The sequence below is a fragment of the Salminus brasiliensis genome, chromosome 22, assembly GCF_030463535.1.
Source record: "Salminus brasiliensis chromosome 22, fSalBra1.hap2, whole genome shotgun sequence".
NCBI classification, from domain to species: Eukaryota; Metazoa; Chordata; class Actinopteri; order Characiformes; family Bryconidae; genus Salminus; species Salminus brasiliensis.
Window position 1 is genome coordinate 24,513,342 of NC_132899.1, and position 23,572 is coordinate 24,536,913.

Below are 23,572 nucleotides of genomic sequence, written 5' to 3' on the forward strand. Positions count from 1 at the left end.
TCAAAAATTACCAGGTCTTTGTTGATTTCTGCTTCATACTGAGCCACAATGACTATATCTCTGCTGATTTCTGTTCCATAATGACCAAAAATGACCAGGTCGCTACTGATTTCAGGCTCATCATGATTAAAAATAACCAGGTATGTGCCGATTTCAGCTCCAATATGACCATGTCTCTGCTGATTTCAGGTTTATCATGATAAAAAAAGAAAAAATAACCAGGTCTCTGCTGATTTCAGCTTTAACATGATCAACACAACCAGGTCTTTGCAGATTCCTGCTCTAACTTGATCATAAATAATCATGTGTTAAATAAAATATGTGTGTGTGTGTGTATATATATATATATATATATATAAAAATTATTCATTTATTGATTGAAGATCAGGTTTCCACCGATTCATTTTCTGAACAGGTCAAAACCAGCCAGAGGTCTGCTGATTTGAAGGCTTCAGGTTGGATATAGTGGTATTGTACTACAGACAACAAATGTGAAAATCACCATCAAAGCTTGCACACATGACAAAAAAAACTTTAATTCAACCTTTATTAATCGTCTTGTTCTTTTGTTAAATTAATTTTTTCTTTTTCTTTGTAAAATCAGAAAACAAACAACCTGAACAGGAGTGATAAAGCCTGCCTTAATTTAAAATGGTACACAACAACAAAAATAAACAACTGGTAACTTTTAAGTGTTCCTAAAACATCCATCCAGCTCAGCTTGGTACAATAAGTTTGGCATGTCTTGGTATGAATGCCTTCAGTTGGTTGTTTCTTCTTTAAAAAAAAAAAAAAAAAAAAGAAAGAAAACAAAGAAAACAAAAAAAAAGCTTTTTCTCTTTAATATTATTGCAATTCAGACAATATATAAAACAAAAAAAGTCTGCTAAAACTTAAGAAAATCATTAGTGCCAATGTTCTTGAACTTTCCGTCTACACTCACACGTATCTGCATACACTTATTCAGCACACAGACACCAAAAGACCTGAAATAAGCTGTCACACATACATTTATTCGCCTCCCTAACCAGCATAGATATTAGCAAACGCACAGCACGCTTTGTAAATCTCTCAAGGACACACATTCACTGATGCCACACTAATGCTCCAATTCACCTCCTCCATTTAAGGACTTCTCTCATGCACATGTAGGCCAAAGGGGTGCCTTGTACAGCTAAGTAACATCCAAGTGATCATAGTCATAACAAACTTGATTGAGTTGGAAAAGAAAAGGAAACAAAAAAAACAAAACAAAAGAAAAAACAAAAACACGAGGTCAGCATATTAAGGAAGAGAGAGAGAGAGAAAGAGAGAGACATCTCTGGATTCCACTGTTCCACATTTAAAACAAATAAAGACAAAATACAGTCAGACATCAGAACAGCAAGGCTGAGTAAAGTGTGTTTGACTTTGCCAGTAAATGGGAGCTGTAACATTATGAGGAATCCTCTATGCCGAGTGTTCAACATCACATAGAACATTGTAATGATGCATATATATTTGTCCTTTTTTTGTTTTTCTATTATAGTGCATGCCTGAGTGATGCTGTCTCAGTATGCGAGTGTGATCTTTATATAAACAAACAAGATTTTAGGATTCATCCAGTTGTGTTTGTGTTTAAAGTCCAACTGCTTATCTTTTCTGTCTTTTTTTTGTTCAAGTCTTGCTGTAAAAGTCTTCATTTAAGGATAAAAGGTGTACGAGGGATGTGTAGGCATGTGCGTCTGTATATCAGTCAGCAGTGTCGCACTGCAAATACTTACGAAAACAAACAAACAAACAAACAAAAAACGGCCGTGCTTCATACTCTGAATCTCCATGCTCCTGAGTATGGACTTTATAATGGAGATCGGATTATGGAGAGCAGGGTCTGGAACACGGCTCCTGTGTGAAACTGATGTGTTTAACAGTGTGTGTACATCTGTAACCAGTGTTGTCTGAAACTCTTATGCCGTAATGCATTTTGGTATTTGTAATAATGACATTTGTGTAAGTCAGCATTTGAGTATGTGTGTATGTATGGATCTGTACCATGTATCTGAATGCTTCAGTTGGCGAATTACATCTAATATAATTCTTTTGGCAAATGCATTTACTAATTACTGCATATTAATGTATTCTGTGACTATCCACTGAGGGCAAGTATGTACTTTTTCCTTTGATGGTGACTATATGCCTGCATTTACTTAACTGTGGATATACAAGTGGGTGCTTTTTCGATATACTCATGTTTTTATCATGTGTGTGCTGTGTGTGTGTGTTGTGTCAGTCAGATAGAGTCGGACCCGCCACCCAGCAGGTCTCCAGGCAACAGTGCTGCAGGACTGCTCATTTGGTGCCGGTCCTCCAAAGCTGGAGACCCCCATAGACTGCTGCTGGGGTACCCTGCTGCCATGCCACCCCAAAGCCCCTGCCTGCCTGACTCCACACCTGCTGTGCTGCTGCCCACTCCACCTCCACCTGCACCGTTGCTCCACTGGGCGAAGATGCTCAAGCCAGAGCCTTGGGCCGAGACTGGGTCAGGGGAGCTGCCCGTACCGTCCAAACTCTGCCAGGTAGAGCCTGCAGACCCACCTCCGCCACCGTTGCTGCTACCTCCTGCAATAGAACTTCCTCCTGGCCGCTCCCTTTCTCCGCCGGGTATGCTCCCGGCACTACCAGCACCCACTGCTCCGGGGCCAGATGACACTGCTGTTCCAGTTGGCCCGGTAACGGCTCCACCTGCACTGGCTCCACTTGTGCTCCCGGCCCCACCTGCCTGGGAATGTGCAAAATAGCGAGCGACCTCCTCCTCACTTACAAACTCAGCCAGGATTGTGGTGTTGCCCAGAACGCACCTGAGGGGGGAAAGAGGGTTAAAATTTCAGTGGTTGAAAAAGGGGAATAAAGCTATCAGTATACAAATACAAACTACCTATTTTACATTTTACATTTGTGCTGATTAGGCAGAACTGTCCTTTTGTTTCCAAGGTTAATTGTAACAGCAGTTTTTAATTACACTGTGCTTTTACATATCTGCAATAAGGCTGGACCAGAAAGTTGCTGTCCAAAGTATCTAAATACAATATGCAGTCATGCAGAATAAGCATGGACAAAGATGAAGACAAGCTTACATGTGCAGGGCACTCTGAGCCTTGGCTGCTTCTTGGCGAGTACTGTAGCGAATCAAAGCACTGCCCTGGGTTAGACCAAGGTGAAAGGTCAACAGCGGACCATGCTGCATACAGATAGTGCGCAGGGTGGAACCATCAATCTATAGAGGAGGTGGAATAAACAAAAAGCCTGAAACAGACATTTCTGCTCACACTTCCTGCCCAAACACTAAAACATACACACATTAAAACTATAAAACTCAAGCAGTGGGGTGAAAAAAAAATAAAATAAAAAAAGACCTCACATCTACTATAAATAAGGACAGTAATTTCTGCCATACTAGTTTTATTATAGCGCTCAGTGTGTGGACCCCGACGATGGTCCCTTACAATGTAATTTGAAGGTAAATACTTAACTCTCATAGCACTTAAAGTCCATAGAAATCAACTTGTTAATTACATTAAGCTGCAAACTAAATATTAGCTTCGAAGCTATCGAAGAAAGAAATAGGAAAGAGAAACCATGCTTAAGTCGGTTTCATTTTTCTCCTTTCACGATCAGGTAATGCTATACAAGTTCTGATTAGTCCCTGACATTACAATATCTATGAGTAGGCTGAATAATGGCATGAAGTGCTGCTGTGCTGTGTTTGGGGGAGGGGTGGGATTTCCCCTTTGAATTCTTTAAAAGGCAGCAACCCCTCCTCCTCCAAAAATTTGCCAAAAGGCATTGAGTTTGAATGGATCAACATAGCAAGTAGCCATATCTTTCCTTCTGACTTTTTTTTTTTTTACCAGCATACCTGGGGAGTAAGATTACTCAGCACCAGCCAACAACTTCCCCTTGAAGCTCCACCATCACTCCATGCTGAGCCTGTTAAAAATCACACACACACAAAATGATAATCATAATGAAACTTTTTAAATATGATACACATGAAGCAATCAGTAACAATCTTGGAACCGACTGTTTAACTCATGACTCTATAAAAACACTTGTTTCATGCTTGACTGTTTCTTACCTGAAGTCATGACATTACCAGGCCCGTATCTGCTTTCATGACTGCCTCCAGAGCCACCCCAGCCCCTGCCCAGGCGTGGTGCTCCTCCTGCCCACGGGGACACAGAGGGCTGCTTCTGATGGGTTAGTCCAGGAGGTGGGCGTGGCAGCTGGGAAGTGTTACGATTGGTCTTCCAAGGCTTGTTGTGTCCAATGGGCTCAGGGGGCCAGCTTGGCTTGTACTCTGTGTACTTAGCTGTGGGCACAGAACAGGAAATAAATCACACAGCCTTCCAGCTATTCATGCAGGGGATTTTTTTTTTAAAAAAGGAGAAAAAAATGTAAGCCAGCTGAAATGGTGAGAACGAACATCAGAGATTCAACCAGTAACAAAAATGTGCTTCAGCCTTACCTGGATTGTGTGCATTGTTGAGGGGGCTGTCTGAGGCACTGTAGGGCCAGGCACCAGGTGAAGGCAGCAAGGTGTTTAGGGAGGGGGTTGATTCTGAATGCAGACACAGTTCAAGATTTCATTTACATGTCTCAGTTTCTTAGTCTTAAGAGGCCATATCTGTGCCTGTTGAGGGTATATGTACCTGTGTTATCTCTCAGCAACGGATGCTCAGTATCATTGAGGCTTGACACTGCAGATGAGCTCAGTATACCTCCAGGGGTTATGTATGGGTCTGATTCTGGATCAACACTCGGAATTCCTTTCCAAGGCACCCCTGGCTGGAATTCTACACCAAGCAAATACAACAAAAGTAACACACAACGTAATGCTTAAGAGACAAATTAACATTACTTAATAACATTATTTTCAGGAGCAAAGACTAAAATCAGACAGAGAAAACATTTGTCATTTTGTAAAATCTTCTGGAGTACCTGGAGGCCAGGTGGATGTGCCTGGTTTGTTTCCCATTTTGTTCCCAGGGCTTCTTTGCCAGCTGTCCGAAGGCACACCCAAACTATCCACCCCCAGCATCTCATACTGAGAGTACGGTGAGCTTCCTCTCTTCACAGGAGCAGCAATGGGGCCTAAGAAGAGGCGCACAGGACATTAACTGTAGGGGTCAAAAATGTACTGCTCATGGCTAAGGCAGAACACTGCCCAAAAGACTAGACTCACCATTTTTGTGAAGTGCATTGTCTGGAGAGGAGGGAGCTGGCGAGTGACCTTCCATCATCCATTTAAAGCGAGATTGCTGTCCCCCACCTTCTTTCAGACCAGTTGGAGCACCGACCATGGAACCCAGCTCAAGACCAGAACCAAACCCTAGAAGTAACAATAGAACAGGCTAATCAGCAAGACTGACATGTAGGTGAGGCAGACAGCAAAGGTTAAAGTAGAAATGCAGAGACAGGAAAATTCTTGGCCAACATCTGTCTTGCTTTGCTAATATTTCTTTTGCAATAATCTACATTTCAATGAAAGTGTACAATGCCAGTATGCAACTAAAGTTTGGCCAACAAAACACTTTAGCCAAAAATTATGTAATATGTAATTTACTAGAGATGGACTGCGTAGCGTTTTTGGAGCAGATACCGATCACCAACCATCTTGAGGATATCGATCGAGGGCAAACCTAGATGCCACATTAACCTTTCCAGGCATTACTTGGTAATGCATCATTTTTTTTTTGCAGTGACCTCAGGCAACACTGCAGTAACTTTCAAAATATGAAATCATATGATTTGACCAGCTTCCAGGATCAGCTACATTATCAGTCAATCGCAGACCATATATTTGGTCTGAAATACCAATACATAACCAAACGTAAACAACGCAACAACGTAAAACTTTAGCATATTGCTCATAATACCAAAAACAGTGACTGGGCTCACCTGAATATGCAGTTGACGATTTTTGATGCAGGTCAGCTACTGAGCCTCCCAGGCCAGGGTGAGCAAGGGAGTCATGCATTGGCATTTTTGGACCGCCAAGGTGAGAGGGGGACAGCTTAGAGCTCCCACCTGCACTACCCACCTGCTGCTGCTGTCTTTGCTGCTGGAGAACAGCCATGATTCTGGCAAGCTATAAAAGAAAAATACAAACTATAAATGTGTTGCAACACAGACATCATTTACTGTTCTGGTCTGTCCAGAACGTATACAAATAAAAGCACTCGGACTGGATGAAGTTCTCTTACTAGCATGAGAAGTTACATCTAAATACCAAGCACATCACACAAAGGAGCTCTGTGGAGAGCCTAACAAGCTTAACCGTAAGGGTTTAGCTAAAGACTTTAATCACAGTTGGCAGTTATGAATGTCCCAGAACAACTAAAGAGAGAGATGGATTTGGATGGCTTTATTACAGGTTGGCTAAACAATGAAAGTCATCAGCATGTTACTGTCGCTCCTCAGTGGTGTACAATACTGTGGATGCAAGGTTCATGGACTATACCTGTTGTGGGTCTGCTTGCTGACGCACATTTTGAGGGAACTTGCGCTGGTTCTGCAGGAGCTGCTGTTGCTGTTGCTGCTGCTGCTGCTGAGGCTGCTGCTGCAGGAGCAGCTGACACGCCTATGAAGAAGCCAGAGTCTCAGAGTGATACAATTATATAGGAAACCATAGATTTTTCTCCTTTGCACCATAACGTTTGAACTGTTTATAGGGGATCATTAGTCCTAGTTCTGGAGGAACTGGCGATCTCTCTCCTTAACACCACATTTAGCTAATTGGTTCATTTCCAGGTTTAGTTTGTGTCTTTGGGAGAGAAATGACCAAACTGAGCAGTCCTCAACCAGAAATTATTATTGAACATGAACTTCCAATCTATTCATAGAAAAGAAGAAATACCAACCAAGCCAAGATCACAGAACAATACAACAATTCAAACTAATGAATCATTCTTTAAAACTAAACATCCATCAGCAAGTTTGACACTCACCAGCTGGAACTGAATGTGAGGGGGATAAATGCTGCTGAGCATAGCGATGTGCTGTGGGGAAAGCTGAGGCGGAAATACCCCTCCACTGACTCCTCCAACGCCACCGCTCGGAGGAGGCATTTGCTTCAGAACAGAACCTGGCACCTAAACCGCAACATGATCAACCACAAATTAACCCAGTACCTAGGTACTTGCAGAAACTTGCAAAACCAGACGTAAGCACAGAATGTTAAAAACCCATTTTAGCCTAATTTTTAAAGTGCTGAGAGGGTAAAGCATAGCTAACATACACCTACCATATGGGCTAACCGACAAGATGATGTAAATTGGATTTAGAAACTATTTCTTTTAACACCAAAAAGGCTCTGTACCTGAGGCGACAGGAACTGATGAGGCACTTGCGCTCGTACAGTCGGGTTAATGGGCGGCACTCCTGGCTGGTGCCTAGCTTGTGCCATCCCACTACTACTTCCAAACATATGACCACCCATCTGCAGAGAGAGCAAGTGATAGAAAAAAAATTGAACACATGCTTGATCAACTCCCTGAATGTTATAAAGACAAAGGGGGTGAAGAGCTTTCCATAAGCCATAACAAATAGAGGTAAGGAGGAAGAACAAATGGATACTTGGGTTTGGACAATGGAGAATTCTATTTTTTTCAGACAACATTTACAAGATAACTGGCCAAAGGTGATGCAGTGAGACTGAGATGGGCTAAAAGAGATACAGTGCCACAGCCTTACTTGTCTAGGGGGATTGGGGTGGTTGTAGAGGGGAGAGGGCTTGAAGACTGTGGGCGGAGAATATGGAGAACAAGGCCCCTCCTCCCCAAGGCACCCATCCTGATTGGTGAAAGGCAAGGTCTGCTGATCACAGAGGGCGAAGCAGACAGGGCCAAATAAAGGGTTTGATAAAGGGAAACAGGTGTAACAGAGGGGGAGAGTATAGGGAAGTTCAGGAAATTGAAAGAGGAGAACACAGGGATACACAGGGTGCTTAGTTAACCAAGCAAAAAAAAATACAGCAGTCAGAGACTTTTAAGAAAGAGCTAGTTGTAATTACCTTGTCATAGTAAGGCCCAGGCTCACCAGGCCCCACCTCTTTGGAACTAGACGAACGGAAGACTACGCCTCCTCCCCCTCCACGCCCTCCTTTGCGCATCTCTCCATTGTAGTCACTCAAACCCATACCTCGTTTGTCTCCATCCATCTTTTTATCTTGAGGAGGGCCAGGGGCCAGATCCAGTGGACGGCCACTGGGATCCTCCTTCACGGCACAAAAACATGGTGAGCGTGCTTCAAATACATTCAATTGCTTTCACACTATACTACAGAAATAAGCACCACTGCAACACTTACCAGAAGCCCCATGTTTGAAAATTGTCTAGTCATAGGGTTCATCCAAGAGTCTCCACTTTTTATTGGACCCTGAGGGAAAACAGCTGAATTAAAGCTCAGTATTTAACCTTGAACTACTGCAGTCTAGCCATTATCTACAGCTTTCAAAAATGTTCATTTTTAATTATGTATAATTTAATGCATCTATTGTGTAGTGTATTAAATCCACATTAGCTTAGTATACCTTGTTTCCCTTCTTGTTTCCCCAGCCCCCAGAATTATATGAAGAGCCGCTGCCTTGAGATCCAGCACTATTCCACATTACACCCCCTTCATCCTCCTCTTCCCAGCTGGAGTGGCGTGAAGCACTGACGGATCCCTCTCGCTCACCCCAGCCTTCTTGCATAGACTTTGAACCTGAAAAACACAAATACAATTAAGTAAAAAACAAAGTACACCCATATTAAATTCTATGGTTTTACATATTAAGGCATAAAACTTAAATCTTACCCTAACAGGTCTTAAAATGAGGTCGATACAACCTCAGATGAACACCACCACACAACAGATTTAATATATTTAACCATATCAAAGCCAAAATGGAAAACCCATGTGTGAACAACTAAGTACACCCAATAGCTTGTACCACCTTGAACCACCTTTAGCAGCAATAAGGAATGGTTTTATGTACGACCATCAGTCGCTCACATCAGTGTAAAGGCTGAGGTTTGTGGGCATTTGTTAATGCACAGCTCCTGTTGCAGTATTTCAATTGGGTTGACTCAGCCTGGACTTTGACTGAGCCATTGCAACACCTTGGCAAGCTCCAGGCAACCCTTCCAAGCAAGCTATACTGCTTCTGTCTTTTCCTAATTGGACTTTTGGATTGGATTGTTTGGAACTAACCCTTAGAACCCTTCTCAGATTCATTGGCAGATTCTATTGCTTCTCTAAGATCACTGCTGAGGTCCTTCCCCCTTGGCATTGTGTTTACACACACCTGGAGGCTCCAGCCCAGCAAACTGCCAAAACCTCTGCTATTGGAGGTTGCTACACTTGCTGATAATCAAAGGTAAGGGTGCTACGCACCCTCTTAATTTATATGGAAAGGGTGTACTTAATTATTTACACAATGCTACTGAATTTTGGCTTAGTTTTAGTAAATCAAATAGTGACATGGTGGGACATGTGCTGGTGTTCTTCTGATGTTGTATTTACTTAGTTTTAAGACCTGCTAAAGGACCAGATCTCTTTATTACGTCCTGATATGTAAAACCATAGAATTCAGAAAGATGTTTTCCTGTGTTTTGCTGTTCACAAGCTTGGCGACAGCGACACCTGAGCTTTTCAAATGACTCTAGATGGGTAGGATAGTTTTTCAGTACTGACTGAAAGGGGGCACATTCATAATCAGTCAAATTACGTCACAATATTTTAATGAAGAAATGCTGAGGACTCACCAGATTTGACTGGGTTGGGAGAAGGGTTTCCCCAACCCGAGGTATTCCCCGTGTCATCTGGGTCACCCCAGCCAGTTGGCGTGTCAGCAGGCTTGCCCCAAGCTGCAGTGCCATTGTCCACACATGGACTGGAGGGAGAACCGCTCCCTCCCCATCCAGAAGGAGCTATCAATGAGCAATGCAAACCAAAAATTAGTCATAAGAGAAATTTATCATCTTTGTTACTGACTAGCATATTATCAACTCATGCAGCTAATATACCTGAAGTTATTGTGGTTTCTAAACATCTGATAAGTATAACAGTTTTGCAGTATGGTGAGGTATGTGTTGACTGATATACCTTGAAATATGTTCAATTGCAAAAACTCTACACACAGTCGTTTGTAATGATTTCTCTTAAAACACACACATACATACATATACATACATATATATATATATATATATATATATATATATATATATATATATACATACATACATACATATATACATATATATATATATATATATATATACATACATACATACATACATATATACATATATATATATATATATATATATATATATATATACATACATACATACATACATATATATATATATATATATATATATATATATATATATATATATATATATATATATATATACACATACATACACACACATATACATATATATATATATATATATAGAATAAACTGTTCTTACCCACTGCCGGGACCTTGTTGGAGGATTGTGTGAGGTTCACATCCCTGTTCACAGGGCCTGCAGGCTTTCTCACTGGTGGAGGTGGAGGAGGACCCTGCTGCTGGGACTGCATTGGTTGGCCAGATGGGCCGTTGTTCTTGTCCCAGTAATTGACATAGACATAGTTATTGGGATCACCCCAGGCAGAAGTTCCATCATCTATTTCCTTTTTCCTGCTTATAGACTGTGGCGAAGGTTCCTCCCAGCCACTGGGCTCTGAACTGCTTCCAGTTCCACTGGATATTTGAGGTATGGGCCCTGAGGTCCATCCTGAACTTTGGCTCTGGGCTGAAGAACCTCCTTGTCTTCCCCAGCCCCCTTGCATGGCCCCTGTATCCTGCGACTGGGTCTGCAGGGGCTGTGATTGTTGCTGCTGTTGTGCCTGACCTTTCAGAGAGGCCGACTGGCTGTTTGGCATCTGTGAAGGGTGTACGCTGCCACCCCAGCTCGAGTGAGATTTGCTTCCCAGGTCCCCCCCTCCTACCCCAACACCTCCTGTCTCTGTACCTCCTGTTCCCCAAGCTTTTCTTGGAGCTCCCTCATCCCAGCTGCCCCATGTACCTACTTCTGAATCCCCACCTTTACCTCCACTATCCTTACCATCACCCCAACCCCCACTGCTTGATTTTGGCTCCCGTTCTCCCCATTCATTACCACCTCTCTGTGTCCAATTTCCCCCATCCCCTCTTCCAAGCTCCTTCCAACCACCAGTCCCTTTCTCCTCCTGACTGTTTCCCCAGTCTCCAGTTGCTGGAGTACCCTGTTGTCGAAAATCTCCCCATCCAGTTGAACCGCTCCCTGCTGTTTTCTCTCTCCACTCCTGGCCCTCACTGCCCCAACATTTTCCTTGGCTCTCAGATGGATGTGGCTCTCCCCAGCCCCCAAAATGCTTGCTCTGCCCCCCTGATGAATTACCCACTCCACTTCCAGACTGTGAAACACCAGGGTTTTGAATACTGCTGCCAGAGGCTTGTGGACCTCGAGTGGGCAAAGAGTTACCACTGCTGCTACTGCTATTGTTATCCCAGCCTTCACCAGGTGAGATAGATGAAGGTCTAAGGATGGAATTTGAGTTTGAGTTCAAGTTCTGAGGTGCACCAGGAAGCAGTGATGATGGGGCAGTGGCTGATGTTCCAGTAGAGCCAGAATATGGTGGATGACTTGGTGCAGAAGATCTGGCTCCACTTGCTGCTCCTCTTTCCACCTCCAAATCCCATGCCACATTCTGACGGATCTGTGTCTGTCCCCATCCAGAGTTTGACAGCACTCTAGGGTCTAGGTCAGTCCGATTGAGCAGACTCTGTAAGGCCACATCAGCGTTGGAAGGCTGCTGAGAGCGGTGGTGGCCATGATGCTGATTGCCACTTCTTGAGTTCTCTCCACCACTGGAGGATGAGGTACCACCTCCACCTCTGCTGTCCTGACCCCCCCATTCACTGGATTCTCCTGGCCCTCCATCTCCTCCGGTTCCTTTCTGATTGTCCCAAGCTCTTGTCATAGTTGAAGGTGTGGAGGAAGAAACCGAAGGGTTACTAATGCTCCCACCACTGCTGCTGCTGTTACTGCTTGAGCCATCTCCATTTCCACCACTTGGATTGCCAACACCGCTTGAATTACCCCATTCCCCAACTCCCCCACCCCATGCTCCCTGAGATACCCCAGATATCTGACAACCACTTCCGGTGCCCCATGTACTTCCACCTTGTCTATCGTCTTGTCCTCTGAACCCCCATGAGTTTCCCCCTTCAGCAGAGACAGAACTTCCCGCTGCTCCACCCTCCCATGCATCAGTCCTAGAGGCACCCGTTTTGGAATTTGCAGGAAAAGGCTGAGCTCTCCAAGCAGATGAAGAGGTGGAAGAGGAGGCGGAGAGATCCCCACCTCCTGTACTTCCACAGTCCACATCACCCCCTTCCGTCACTCCTGTGTTTTTTGGTCCAGCTCCTGGTTCCAGTGCTGCACCACCCCAGTCTCTACAGGATGGCTCTACGTCTCTGTATTGCATTTGGTGAAGTTGGTGCTGATGAGAGGCTTGATTCACAGAAATGGAGTTGTTGGCAGACAATGACTTTGAGCTTTGGAGAGGAGAGGGGCCACCCTCTGCTGCAGCTGCCCCAGCCCCATCCTGTACCAGGGCTGGCCATGCAGAGGGGTTGGCATTAGGGTTAAAGTTGGCACCTGGAATTCCACAGCTGACGCCAACAGAGCAATCAGTCCCTGGGAGAGGGGAGGCTTTGGATATGGGGGGCAATGACCCTGCTGCTACTGCATTTCCTCCTATGACTCCCTGGGACCCCCAAACAACACTACTAGGCTGCATACATTCATTGGTTGAACAGGAGGACGAAGGTGGGGAGGGGCTACCAGAACTGACACTTTTCCCACCATCATTCCCTCCTCCCACAGCCTTTGGCTGCTGCTGGAGGTGCCTTTCACCCCATGAGGCACTGCAGTTCGGTACTACGCTGCCATCGGCTCCTGCAGTAACTGGTGCATCTCCTGTTCTGGCCCCGTCTCCAGCAGCAATGCTGGGCCATTCCTCCAGGTCTGACCCATCCACTATCACCTTCTCCCTGCCCTGAGAGAGGGGCTGGCTGCCAGAGCTTGCCCCCCACATGGAATTTGCATAATTTGAAGAAGTAGTAGTAGAAGAAGCAGCGATTGATGAGGAGGATGACGTGTGAGACAGAGAGGGAGCAGCTGGACCTGCAGAACCCAGGCTGGAATCTGAAGAGAGAAGATAAAGAACAGTAGCCTTCAGAACAATTCAGCCAATAGGTAACGAGTAAATTAAGGTATACCATGTGTAATGAAATGAATGTATGTGTCACAGTAGAACAACCAAAACCTGCTCAAAAGTAAGAGGCATTAATACCTTCATTCGACTGATGACTATCTGTGTGGTGCATATCAATTTTAGTGACTGCCCCAGAGTGGTAAGTGGTTTAAGAATGGGCATGAGTTCTCTCTCACATAACACAGCGAATAAAGTAGTCCTGAGTCACAACACATTTGCACTCAAATCAGCTTTAATTCATTGGTGCTTATAGCAGTAGCGTATAAATATTTATTACCTGAGGCAGCAGTCACTGCTGCACTGGGGCTGTCTCCCCCGCTGTTGCTTCCCCCCAGCAGCATGGAGGACAGTGGTGGCTGGCCCCTCTTCAGTAGCACTTTGTGGTCCTGCTGGCAACGGAATCGAGGGGGCACTTCTCGGGGCATGTAGCGCTGGGGGGCCTGGGTGCTGGGGGAGGGCTGTCCGTTGGCCACCGCCGGCCGCTTAGCATTGTTCCCACCCTGAGGGGGGGCGCCAGCAGCCGGGGTGGCAATGGAGGAGGTTGTAGAAGGGACAGGGCCAGGGCTGGGGGAGACCGAGTTGGGGGTAGTAAGAGACTGGGCAGATGGGGGCTTGGTCAGTTCTGGCACTGGAACAAATAGAAAAACTAATTAGAAGAGAAAAACTTCCCCTTCCTTAAACGTCCCATGAATAAAGTAATATTATGGGCAATGAGATGCAAATCTAAACACAGCCAAACACAAGAACATGTGAATGTACTACTATGTCAAACAATACGCAGCAGGTATAACTATGCCAGGTTACCCACTGACACACATTTAGATTATAGTCTAACCGGTGGAATTACCTTTGTTTTTTTGCTCGACCACCTGAAAAGCATAAAAAAGGAAGAGTCAGCAGGTGAATGGTAATATCATTAGAGCTTTTTTTTTTTAAATAACAATGCTAGAAATTAGTGAATTGTGGAAGCAATCTATGTGATAAAGAAATGATGATCATTATCTCCACAAGGCAGGTCAGCAACCTCACCTTCTGTGAGGTTTCCCTTTTCCTTTTATCTTCCTTCTTCCTTTTCTTGTCTTCCATGAACTGCTGTTCCCTTTCCTGTTGCTCCTTTCTAATAAAATAAAAAGCATTGCAATTGTAGATTTCCCCCATGCACAAACAAATACAACAACAAACTGAAATATGGAGTCACAGGGGTGATCTGGAAACAGGTTGCCATGTCCATGTCTGACTCGGTCTATCAGCTACACGGACACACACACACACACACACCTGACTGCGTCCTGTTCAGCTTCTAAACTACCGACATCCAGACCGATTAACTGTGATCAAGAAAACTGTACGATACTGTACTGTAAGGCTAACGATTACACGCGTTTGGGATGCAACTATTAGCTAGCTAGCAACATCCATGCTTCTCCAAAAACAAAGCGTCGCAGATTTCAACTCCGATGCCAAGACAGACTTGCCTGGAGGCCTCTGGCATTTAAAGAAAAGCACAGAAAATCCTCAAGGGCAGCTCTAAAACGCATACAACTAGCATATCACCTGGCTAGCTAGCTTCCAGTTAGCGTCTGAATCGGCTCATATATTTTGACACCACTGCCTCCCCATTCACCCGCCCATTTCCTCCTGAGCACACCATTTGGTGCAAGTATGTACACTTGCTAAATAACAATACAACATCAAAAATGTCTCACATTATGCAAATCTGTGACCATCCGCGTCTTAAGCAACCTCTCAGCGCACTATAGCCTAAGCAAATGTGGCTGCAAACCCCTCCAGAGAGTCAGGACCCACGACCAACTGGATCTGCTAGCGAGTGAAACCAAGCGGGCTGGGTTTCTACAACTGTTCGGTATCGTTTACCATCGTGAGGTGGCTAAGCAGTATTTCTTTACAGCGGTGAGCAAAACGACATAACGACGAAATAAGACGCTCCCAGACAGGCAGGCGATGTGCAGAAGGTGCAGCAGTTAGCAGCTACAACTCGCGTTAAGCAGCTGGAATTTGCTAGCGATAGCGTTAGTTAGCTACCTAGCTAGATAGCCCAGCTAGCCCAGCTAGCTGAACTACTGTCCCCCTGTCAACCAGACGCGCCTCGCCCAAACATTTCCACAGCCTTATCTCCCACCCGGCGGCGGAGTCTCCGTGTTAACGCTGATACTGACTGCTAATGGTGATACAGAGAGCAGCAAGCGGATTCGCAGTGACCGGCTGGGAAAGCGAGCAGCCTGCAGAAGCTAGGCTAGCTAGCGCTAGCTAAGTAAACGTGCTAGCTAACGATGCTAACTAGCAGCTAGCTATTCCAGCCGTCGAAAACAGAGAGTCTTATTGAATTCGTCCAGCCACCAAAACGCCTAATTTCATTGTCGTGGTCGAAGGCAATTAGACAGGCATGTTTCTAGCCGCTGAAGAAAAGCCACTTACCTCAGGAATTACATGAAATGTAGCTGGGCAGCTACTGCTAAAGTGCTTCAGTGCGAAAGTCTAAATGTTGAGGCATTCGAGGCGACTTGAAATACATTTAGTCCATCAAGAGTTTTCAACCATGCAGCGAATTACGAAAATGCTTCCTCTGCAGTGCTGTTGTGTAACGATGTACTGTAGTACGACAATGTAAACGAAAGGGAAAAGAATGCAAATTCGCCTTTAAAGCGCTGAAAAGTCAGTTGGTTGACGGTCGGCCATTTTACTGCTCGGTGTGAACTGTGTGTGTGAGCAGCTCTGACGGAAGGGGGGGCAGCAAAGGGAAATTTTTGACCTTCACTATTAAAAGTCCACAGATTGCAACTGGCCGAGAGCGACACAGATGTACACACCAGTTCTTTCCAGGTTTACTGGTTAGAAACACCGCGGCAGACTCGGCGCGTCTCTTAATACAGACGGACATTTATCCCCCCCCCCCTCCACCTTCAGTAAAGGCTGCCCAAACAATGACGTCATGGCTCGAAAAGCAGCTACTGTCATAAAACTGCTTTTGTGTTTTTATTAAATGCAGTCAAACAAACTGCGCTCACACAGGGCAGGTGTGCAAGTCTGAGGACGGTTTAATTTAATCTGTGAATCTGTGAGGCTTTAAATAAGGGTTTATCTTACAGTGATCGTTGGTATTTCTATCGTTGGTAGTGCAGAGGATTTTATTTTTATTTATTTTTTGTGGAGGTTTTCCTCGCCCGAAGGCCCTAAAAACTTGTGCAAGACCCTGTGCTATCAGAGGGGTATCTGAAGGTGTAGCGATGGAGAGCCACACAGTGGCGCTGTGAGATCACATTAGCATGCTAATCACTCCACGCTCTCAGTTACTATGCAGAGGTGGGTAGACTAGCCTAGGTAGACCCATGCTCAGGTAAAAGTGGTGTCACTGCAGTGCAAGTGAGTAATCTAAAGAACTGCAGTGGGACCTTATAGTACATCCAGCATCTCAGCACAGAACCTGAAGAGTTACACCCTTTTTAAAAGCAGCTTTGGTCTGAAACTGGGGTGAGGGGCTGATTTTTATTTTCCATGCACACTCCTCCACCTACACCTGGCAGTGGCTCTGATCACTGCGCTGTGTGTCACATCATTTCCCTTTTAGTGGCTGAAATGTAACACTGTTATGAAATGTGCATGTACCTGACAGTGAGAGCCAGCCAGGCTACAGCACAGCCGCCACACAACAGGGTTACAAGAGAAAACCCCAGAGAAAACCATGGAGAAAGTCTCTACCCTTCTATAGAAGTGCATAAAAGTCCATTGACTGGATTCATTTTATCCTCAGATCAATAAGAAATGTACTATAGATATGTTTATAAACATATTTCAGTTTTATATTTAATAATATGACCTCACCAACATATTACACTCATCATATTTATTCTGATGCAGATATGTTTTATGTATTTAGGTTGAGAAAGCTCTTGTTCAAGCAAAATAGCATGGTATTGAATTAATAATGTTTGTATGAAACCCTCAGTCTGTCACAACCTCGCCTGTGGAGTAAGTTAGAATATTTACACACACTGATTACTGCTGAATTTGGTGCTGGAAACAAAGGCGATATTCATATTTTTAAGCAGAGAGTGTGGACAATGGCTGTATAAAATATTATGAGTGTTGCTTAAGTTGCTTTACCATTGTTTTAATGTGGACCGAGCAAAAATCAGCCTCCTTCACTCATAAGTGAACTCTGTCAGTCGAAGACACTCAGGAAAGTACAAATCCATCAAAATCCTACTTCACTAAATATGGCTAGTAATAAATGCAACTTGCTCCAACCCACCTCTACTAATATATGAGCAGTATTCATTTTTAACAGTTTAATATTTGTGTTCTACTCAGTCATGTTTCCTGACTTCATGCTAAAAGGTCCAAGTTGTCTGAATCAGACTGTTGTCGGTTGTTGTCCCTCAGCAAACTGATCACTGGTAGAAGTATGGGTCCACGTAAAAGAGGAGAAAGGAAGAGAAAAGCAGAAGAGAAGCCTGCTCACGTGGAAGATGCTGCGGACACAAGTGGAGCAAGAAACCCATTTGAAAGCAGTGCTGCAGAAGTGGCGAGGGGAAAGAAGGGCTGGACTAAGGGACGAACGAAATACATTGGTGCTCACGTCTCTATAGCAGGTATGTTTAGGGCAGATAGCGATGCTGATTTGATCTCAGTGAAATGTGAGGTGTTGAGTAATTCCGTACTTTCTGAAGGGGGCATATGGAAAGCTGTGGAAGCCAGTGTGGAGATGGGGGGTCGCAGCTTTGGCTTATTTCTGGGCTCCCAGCGCTCCTGGCAAAGACCAGCCCTGGATCAGACTGCTGCAGTCAAATTCCAGGAGGCCTGTGCCCAACGTGGCTTTGACCCGACGCATATCCTTCCTCATGGATCTTACCTGATGAACTGTGGCTCGCCCAAGGAAGGTTCGTCCACCACATTTACACTTGATGGCTACAGGTGATCTTGTCCTTGATCTCATCTTAAATGTATGGTATTGTATTATTCGACGCTTAAAACAATGGTTTACCTTACTTGTACCCTGTTTTTTAAGACATGTTATGCTTCTTTTGTTTTGCTCTGAAGCAACAAGCCTAACAGTGCGGGAAATCACATAAGTATTTCTAAGGAAGATTAATTATCAACTCGACATGGTTTGAGGCAGGAGGGTGATGATTTAATTAAGCACTTTACAAAGTTGGCTATATAGAAGCTTACATAACTTGTTAGCTGCATTTGTTGCTATCACACAAAAAGCTTGTCTCTCCAAAACAGCAGCTGTTCAGCAGAAGGAGAATCCCTCCTTACTTTCAATGGAAGTCAATGTAAAAAGATTTTACTCCAGGTTAATTTGGGGCATTTCTATTGGCCCATTCATCATGAAGTTAAGACTCAATGTAAAGAAACAATTCTAGATCAAAAAGTAAAAAACAAGGTTTTTGTGTGACCGCAGCAATTGTATTGGCTGATGAACATTTGGGGTATGTGGATATAATGTACATTTATAGTATTAAATACACAAAGTATAGGTACACTCTAGGGTTGGGTGATATTGTAAAGATACTATATCACAATATTTAAAAACTATACACAATATTTATCACGATGCATGCAATCACAGACTAAATACATCAGTAACAACAGATTCTTATAAACTACTATTCAGATCCTTTTCCGTACTAATTAGTAAGTGATTTTTATTCAACATCCAACCAGTCCAATTACACTGTTAGTAATGAAACCTGCAGCTGATCAGTGTTTATTAAGCACTAACAGTATCCTCGATATGCTTAAAAAAGCATATTGTTATCACAATAACAAAATAGATCACTATACAATAAAATATTGTCATATTGCCCAGCTCTAGTTCCCCCCCAGTGTTTCTGGTAGCGATAGGTTAGGCAAAGGCCAAAGTAAAGTATCTGATCATAGGAACAATACAGAAAATCACACAGGGGGAAATACTGTTCACTTTCAGTCTGCAGTAAGACAGATATCTGTATGAACACTTAATTTAAAGAAGCTTCTAAAAATGTTATATCTGTTGCTTTGCTCTGTTCCTCTGCTACGATTCAGATGTGTTTACCAAGAGTCAGGCCATGCTGGTGGATGAACTGAGCCGCTGCAGTGCTTTGGGACTCACTCAGTTTAACTTTCACCCTGGGGCTGCCATGGGTTCCAGCATAGAGGAGTGCACAGAGAGGATTGCCCAAGCCATAAACCACGCTCACAAGCAAACACCTACTGTTGTCACTGGTGATGTCCTCATGCAGCCTCATGATAACTGGCCCATTCATGCTACAAACATATAGCTACTGTTGCTAGGTTAGACAAGCTTTAAAATCCCATAAAGCTTGTATGTAAATAAATTCATTGGGATTGTAGACATAACTCATATGCATACTCCAATAACCAGTTTGAAAGTAAACATTAATGTAAGAATGCTCCAAATTTTGTTTTGTTTGTAAAATGTATAACTATTCAAATTAATGTATAAATAACCATATAAATAGCATATAATTAAATGTATTACATTTTGAGGTAAACCTAGAGTTATGCAAGTACTTACCTTCTTAAGGTAAAAGTATTTCAAATTACAGAATTATAAGCATGTCTTTATGATCTGTATCATTTTCCACTGAATATTTATTCTCTCTCTGTCTCTGTCTCCATAGTGCTTGAAAATATGAGTGGACAGGGAAGTACTGTAGGTGGACAGTTTAATGAGCTGAAGAGAATAATTGATCGTGTTCGAGACAAGACACGTGTTGGAGTGTGTCTAGACACATGTCATGCATTTGCAGCAGGTGAGGAGTGACGCAAAAGCGCATCTTTCTGTATCTGAGATCAGCCTCTTTTACGAAAATGTTTGACTGAAAGAACACATATCATAGTGGACATAGGACAAATTAATATAAGGACTTGATAGGGTTGTTTACAGTTCCAGTAATATATCAGTAAAGTGCTTGTACTTTTTGCATGGGGAATAATTCATTAGAGGACAGAACTGGAAATTTAAAAAGGATTGGAAGGTGGATTTCTGTTTGTCTCTGCAGGTTATGACATTTCTTCAGCTGGAGGGGTGAAGTCAATGCTTGAGGAATTTGACCAGGTGGTTGGATTGCATTACCTGAAAGCATGCCATCTCAATGACTCAAAAGGTGTCCTTCATATCACATCAATTTATTAACATTACAAGTGGTCATGTTTTCAGTGGTTAATTTAACATTACATAATAAATATTGAAATATTATTCCTTTGAAAACTATGACGCAATACTTTCATCCTAGTGTAACATTAATACACGAGCTGATTCATCTGCCCTCTGGCTTTTATAGGTAAACTGGGCTGCCACTTGGACCGCCACGAGGACATAGGGTGTGGAGAGATTGGGATCCCAGCTTTCCGAGACATTGTGAACGAGCCTCGACTGGACAACATCCCTCTCGTCCTTGAGACTCCTGGCCGGTAATTGTTACTATAGATACCATATATGGTGGGGTTGTACAATATTATACAAAATGAAATATTGCGATTATAGTTTGATTAGAATTTATATAGATTCTAAATGTTTTTAAATCCAATATAGGTATATTTTAGGAAATATAATGTGTATAATTATGGCCTTAATTAGCATTATGTTTGATTCATTTAAATACCCACAGAAACATCTGTGATAGGTCAGGATGCTTACAGCACACAAGCAAGCATTCAGTAAATGGTTATTTTTGTGGCTCATTTTTAAAATGCAGACTATGGTGATGTTAGTATTAGTTAGTATTAGTATTAGTACTAGTTGCAAACAATATATTATATTGTTATATTGTTAATAGTTTTACTTTAGCAACATGGTATACGTGCTAACGTTTTATATTATAGCATATTATATTTAGTGCTATTTTGTTTTGGTTCTGTCTTAACAGCCCAGGTTTTGAGTATGCTGAGCAGATAGAGCTTCTCTATTCCCTGTGCGAGGAATAGAAAACCCAGAGGACTCTTCAAAAGACACAGACAAGACAAATTGTCCACTTCCTCTTGTTGTATACTGTTCACAACCAGCAAATTTCTATAAAAAAATCGTTTTCTTTTTAACACACATTACATTGTTGAGCGTAAGTATGTTCAGTGTGGCACTGTGTGGAGTTTACTGTTTTATCAGCAGAGGGAGCCGGTAACCCATTTAAAATCCTAAAGAGTGCACTTCCATGTTTTACTGTCATGTTTTAGTGTCCTGCTTGTTCTCAGTAGTTATCTCATTCTCATTAGAACCTCATCCACCTTTTCCTGCCACCCTTTTTCAAGCTTCTGCTCAGGTGCAACTGCTCAAATGCAAAAAGCAACTCGCCAGACCACACACGAGCGCCGCTGACCTCCAGTAAACACCATTCCATGGCTCCAGCCTTGCCATATGCAGATGGTGAACAGTCTAAGCTCAGACCAAACCAGGCTGAAATGGAATCTAGCTCTGACAGCTAACTAAAATTCATGAGGTGTTCCTGGACAATGAGGTCTCTGATTGAAGTTGCAGTTTTTCTCTGAGGCAGGAAACATGTCTGAGTGTGAAATTTCGACAGGAAAGGAAAGGTGCCTGACTTAGGAATTTTTCTCCCACTCAGTGCCAGCCTACAGGAAATGCCAGTCAGATTTATATCCAAACCAACTGACCTCTTGGATTCCAGTTTGTACTGCAGAACTGGACAGAGATAGCGAAGCGGTGAAAGCTTTATTTAGCACATAATAATAGTAATAACAATACTACTAATAATAATTCATAATTCAACTCATTTAATTCCAAATTTTGGAATTGCGATGTGTTTTACTCCTTGGATAGCTGCAGGACATAAACATGGAAAATGTTTAGGAAAAGTTGTTAAATCTTGATTTTATTCTTGGTCACAATTGTGGGAAAACTGGAGGGAAAATACAGTGTCAACACATGCATCCTCTGCACTGTAAAAAAAACCCCACTACATTTCATTCTCCTGATTTGGGATTCTGAGTCACTGAGATGAGGAAATCTAAATTACTTTGGATGAACAAGCAAAAACATCTCTAACATAGTTCGCCCCGAGATTGTTCACCCTACGCAATTGGCTGGTTGATTAAGCTTTTGCACATGTGTACTAAGGACTGCAGGACTTCTCCGTCTTACGCACCAGGGACTTTGAACAGAGCTCCAACATACAGTTCCTTTCCCATTAGCTCTTAGAATTGGCAATTTGCATATTGGGCAGGTCTCTGCACCCCCTCACTCATTGTCAGTGTGTAGTCGTCCCTTACAGGCTCGTTCCTCAAAGGTAGGCAGCTGTTTTTTATGTAGTAATTGATTGTCTGGCCTCAGTGTTGAAGGCAGTGTTGAAGTGTTGAAGAGTTGAAGAGCAAGCTACCATTTTTTGAATTGCTGAGTGTGATTATGCTGGCTGGCTACTGTTGTGTTCATGCTTGCATTGCCACTGACCATACTGCGAATTCCCTGTTATTTTCAGTTAACAATAAAACTTTAACACAAAAACAATAATTTGCTGAACATCTTGTTTGTGGTCATCATAGCAGAGTGAACAAAGTAATCAGTATTGATTAAATAAGCAAATCTGTGTTGGCTTCACAAATAAATCATCTTAGGAATGACTACCAGTGCAGTTGTTAAGATAACAGTGTGATCAGTTATACTTAAGTACAAGGAAAATAAAAAGAAAATAACTGTAAACCTTAGGAAACAGTAAAGGTGGTAAATAAACTGAGCTTTATAAAAAAAAACCCTAATCAACAGCGCCAGTGTGTTATCCAACCTATCCCTGATGTTTATATCTTCTATGATCATGACATAAATGTGGCGGATTTGTCTTATTACTGTATCAGTGTTATGTATTACATACCGCAGTATTGTAGCTGCATTCTAATATATTTTAATACTTTCTCACATATACTTGAATAAGCATTCAGTGTATATTTAAATAGTTGTTTGACCTAATGTTAGTTTGGGGTGAAAAATGCCTAGATGTGGTTTTACAATCCTGTTATTTTGAGAAAATGTTCTTTTATGGTGGGTTTGTGAATCGTTTAAATGAGATCTGCTCTGTTTGGCTGGTTTACGGCACTGCAGCGGCTCACTCAAAAGCCTAGCATAGCATACTATAGCATAGCTTTGTTTTTAATACTGGAACAAGAACACTGTATTTTGTTTGTATTATTACCCAACAGTGCTGCTATCCTGGCCTCAGGCCTGTACAGTTAGCTAGTTGAAGAGATGGTAAAGCCAGAA

General features: G+C 42.9%; 2 protein-coding genes across 4 annotated transcripts; one reads left to right on the top strand and one right to left on the bottom strand.

Moving 5' to 3' along the window:
- Window positions 1-533: 533 nt before the first annotated feature.
- tnrc6ba (trinucleotide repeat containing adaptor 6Ba) lies at window positions 534-16,032 on the bottom strand. Of its 3 annotated transcripts, none has more exons than XM_072666795.1 (22): window positions 15,775-16,032; window positions 14,368-14,455; window positions 14,186-14,207; window positions 13,616-13,966; window positions 10,503-13,268; window positions 9,786-9,950; window positions 8,570-8,742; window positions 8,347-8,415; window positions 8,051-8,254; window positions 7,732-7,851; window positions 7,358-7,477; window positions 6,987-7,130; window positions 6,500-6,619; window positions 5,938-6,127; window positions 5,222-5,368; window positions 4,978-5,130; window positions 4,689-4,832; window positions 4,505-4,597; window positions 4,115-4,348; window positions 3,896-3,966; window positions 3,114-3,253; window positions 534-2,837 (listed from the first exon to the last, which is right to left on the bottom strand). In XM_072666795.1, exons 2-22 carry the CDS (start codon window positions 14,422-14,424, stop codon window positions 2,270-2,272), a joined length of 6,051 nt encoding a protein of 2,016 aa, XP_072522896.1. In that variant the 5' UTR covers window positions 14,425-14,455; window positions 15,775-16,032; the 3' UTR covers window positions 534-2,269. The 3 variants fall into 3 exon arrangements, with proteins under 3 accessions (XP_072522896.1, XP_072522895.1, XP_072522897.1); XM_072666794.1 differs by having other exon boundaries at window positions 7,732-7,854; XM_072666796.1 differs by lacking the exon at window positions 7,732-7,851.
- Window positions 14,980-22,803, top strand: LOC140543672 (probable endonuclease 4). Its single transcript, XM_072666797.1, has 8 exons — window positions 14,980-15,249; window positions 17,740-17,948; window positions 18,027-18,236; window positions 19,387-19,566; window positions 19,986-20,117; window positions 20,367-20,471; window positions 20,649-20,778; window positions 21,234-22,803. Exons 2-8 carry the CDS (start codon window positions 17,762-17,764, stop codon window positions 21,289-21,291), a joined length of 1,002 nt encoding a protein of 333 aa, XP_072522898.1. The 5' UTR covers window positions 14,980-15,249; window positions 17,740-17,761; the 3' UTR covers window positions 21,292-22,803.
- The last annotated feature ends 769 nt before the right edge of the window (window positions 22,804-23,572 follow it).

Coding starts and splice junctions, on each gene's coding strand:
- tnrc6ba (XM_072666794.1), bottom strand. CDS start 14,424: ATGGAAGACAAGAAAAGGAAGAAGGAAGATAAAAGGAAAAGGGAAACC. Junction 13,269..13,615: donor AGCAGTGACTGCTGCCTCAG/GTAATAAATATT, acceptor TTCTCTCTTCAG/ATTCCAGCCTGGGTTCTGCA. Junction 5,131..5,221: donor CAATGCACTTCACAAAAATG/GTGAGTCTAGTC, acceptor GCCTCTTCTTAG/GCCCCATTGCTGCTCCTGTG.
- LOC140543672 (XM_072666797.1), top strand. CDS start 17,762: ATGGGTCCACGTAAAAGAGGAGAAAGGAAGAGAAAAGCAGAAGAGAAG. Junction 18,237..19,386: donor CTGTGGCTCGCCCAAGGAAG/GTTCGTCCACCA, acceptor GCTACGATTCAG/ATGTGTTTACCAAGAGTCAG. Junction 19,567..19,985: donor AACACCTACTGTTGTCACTG/GTGATGTCCTCA, acceptor CTGTCTCCATAG/TGCTTGAAAATATGAGTGGA.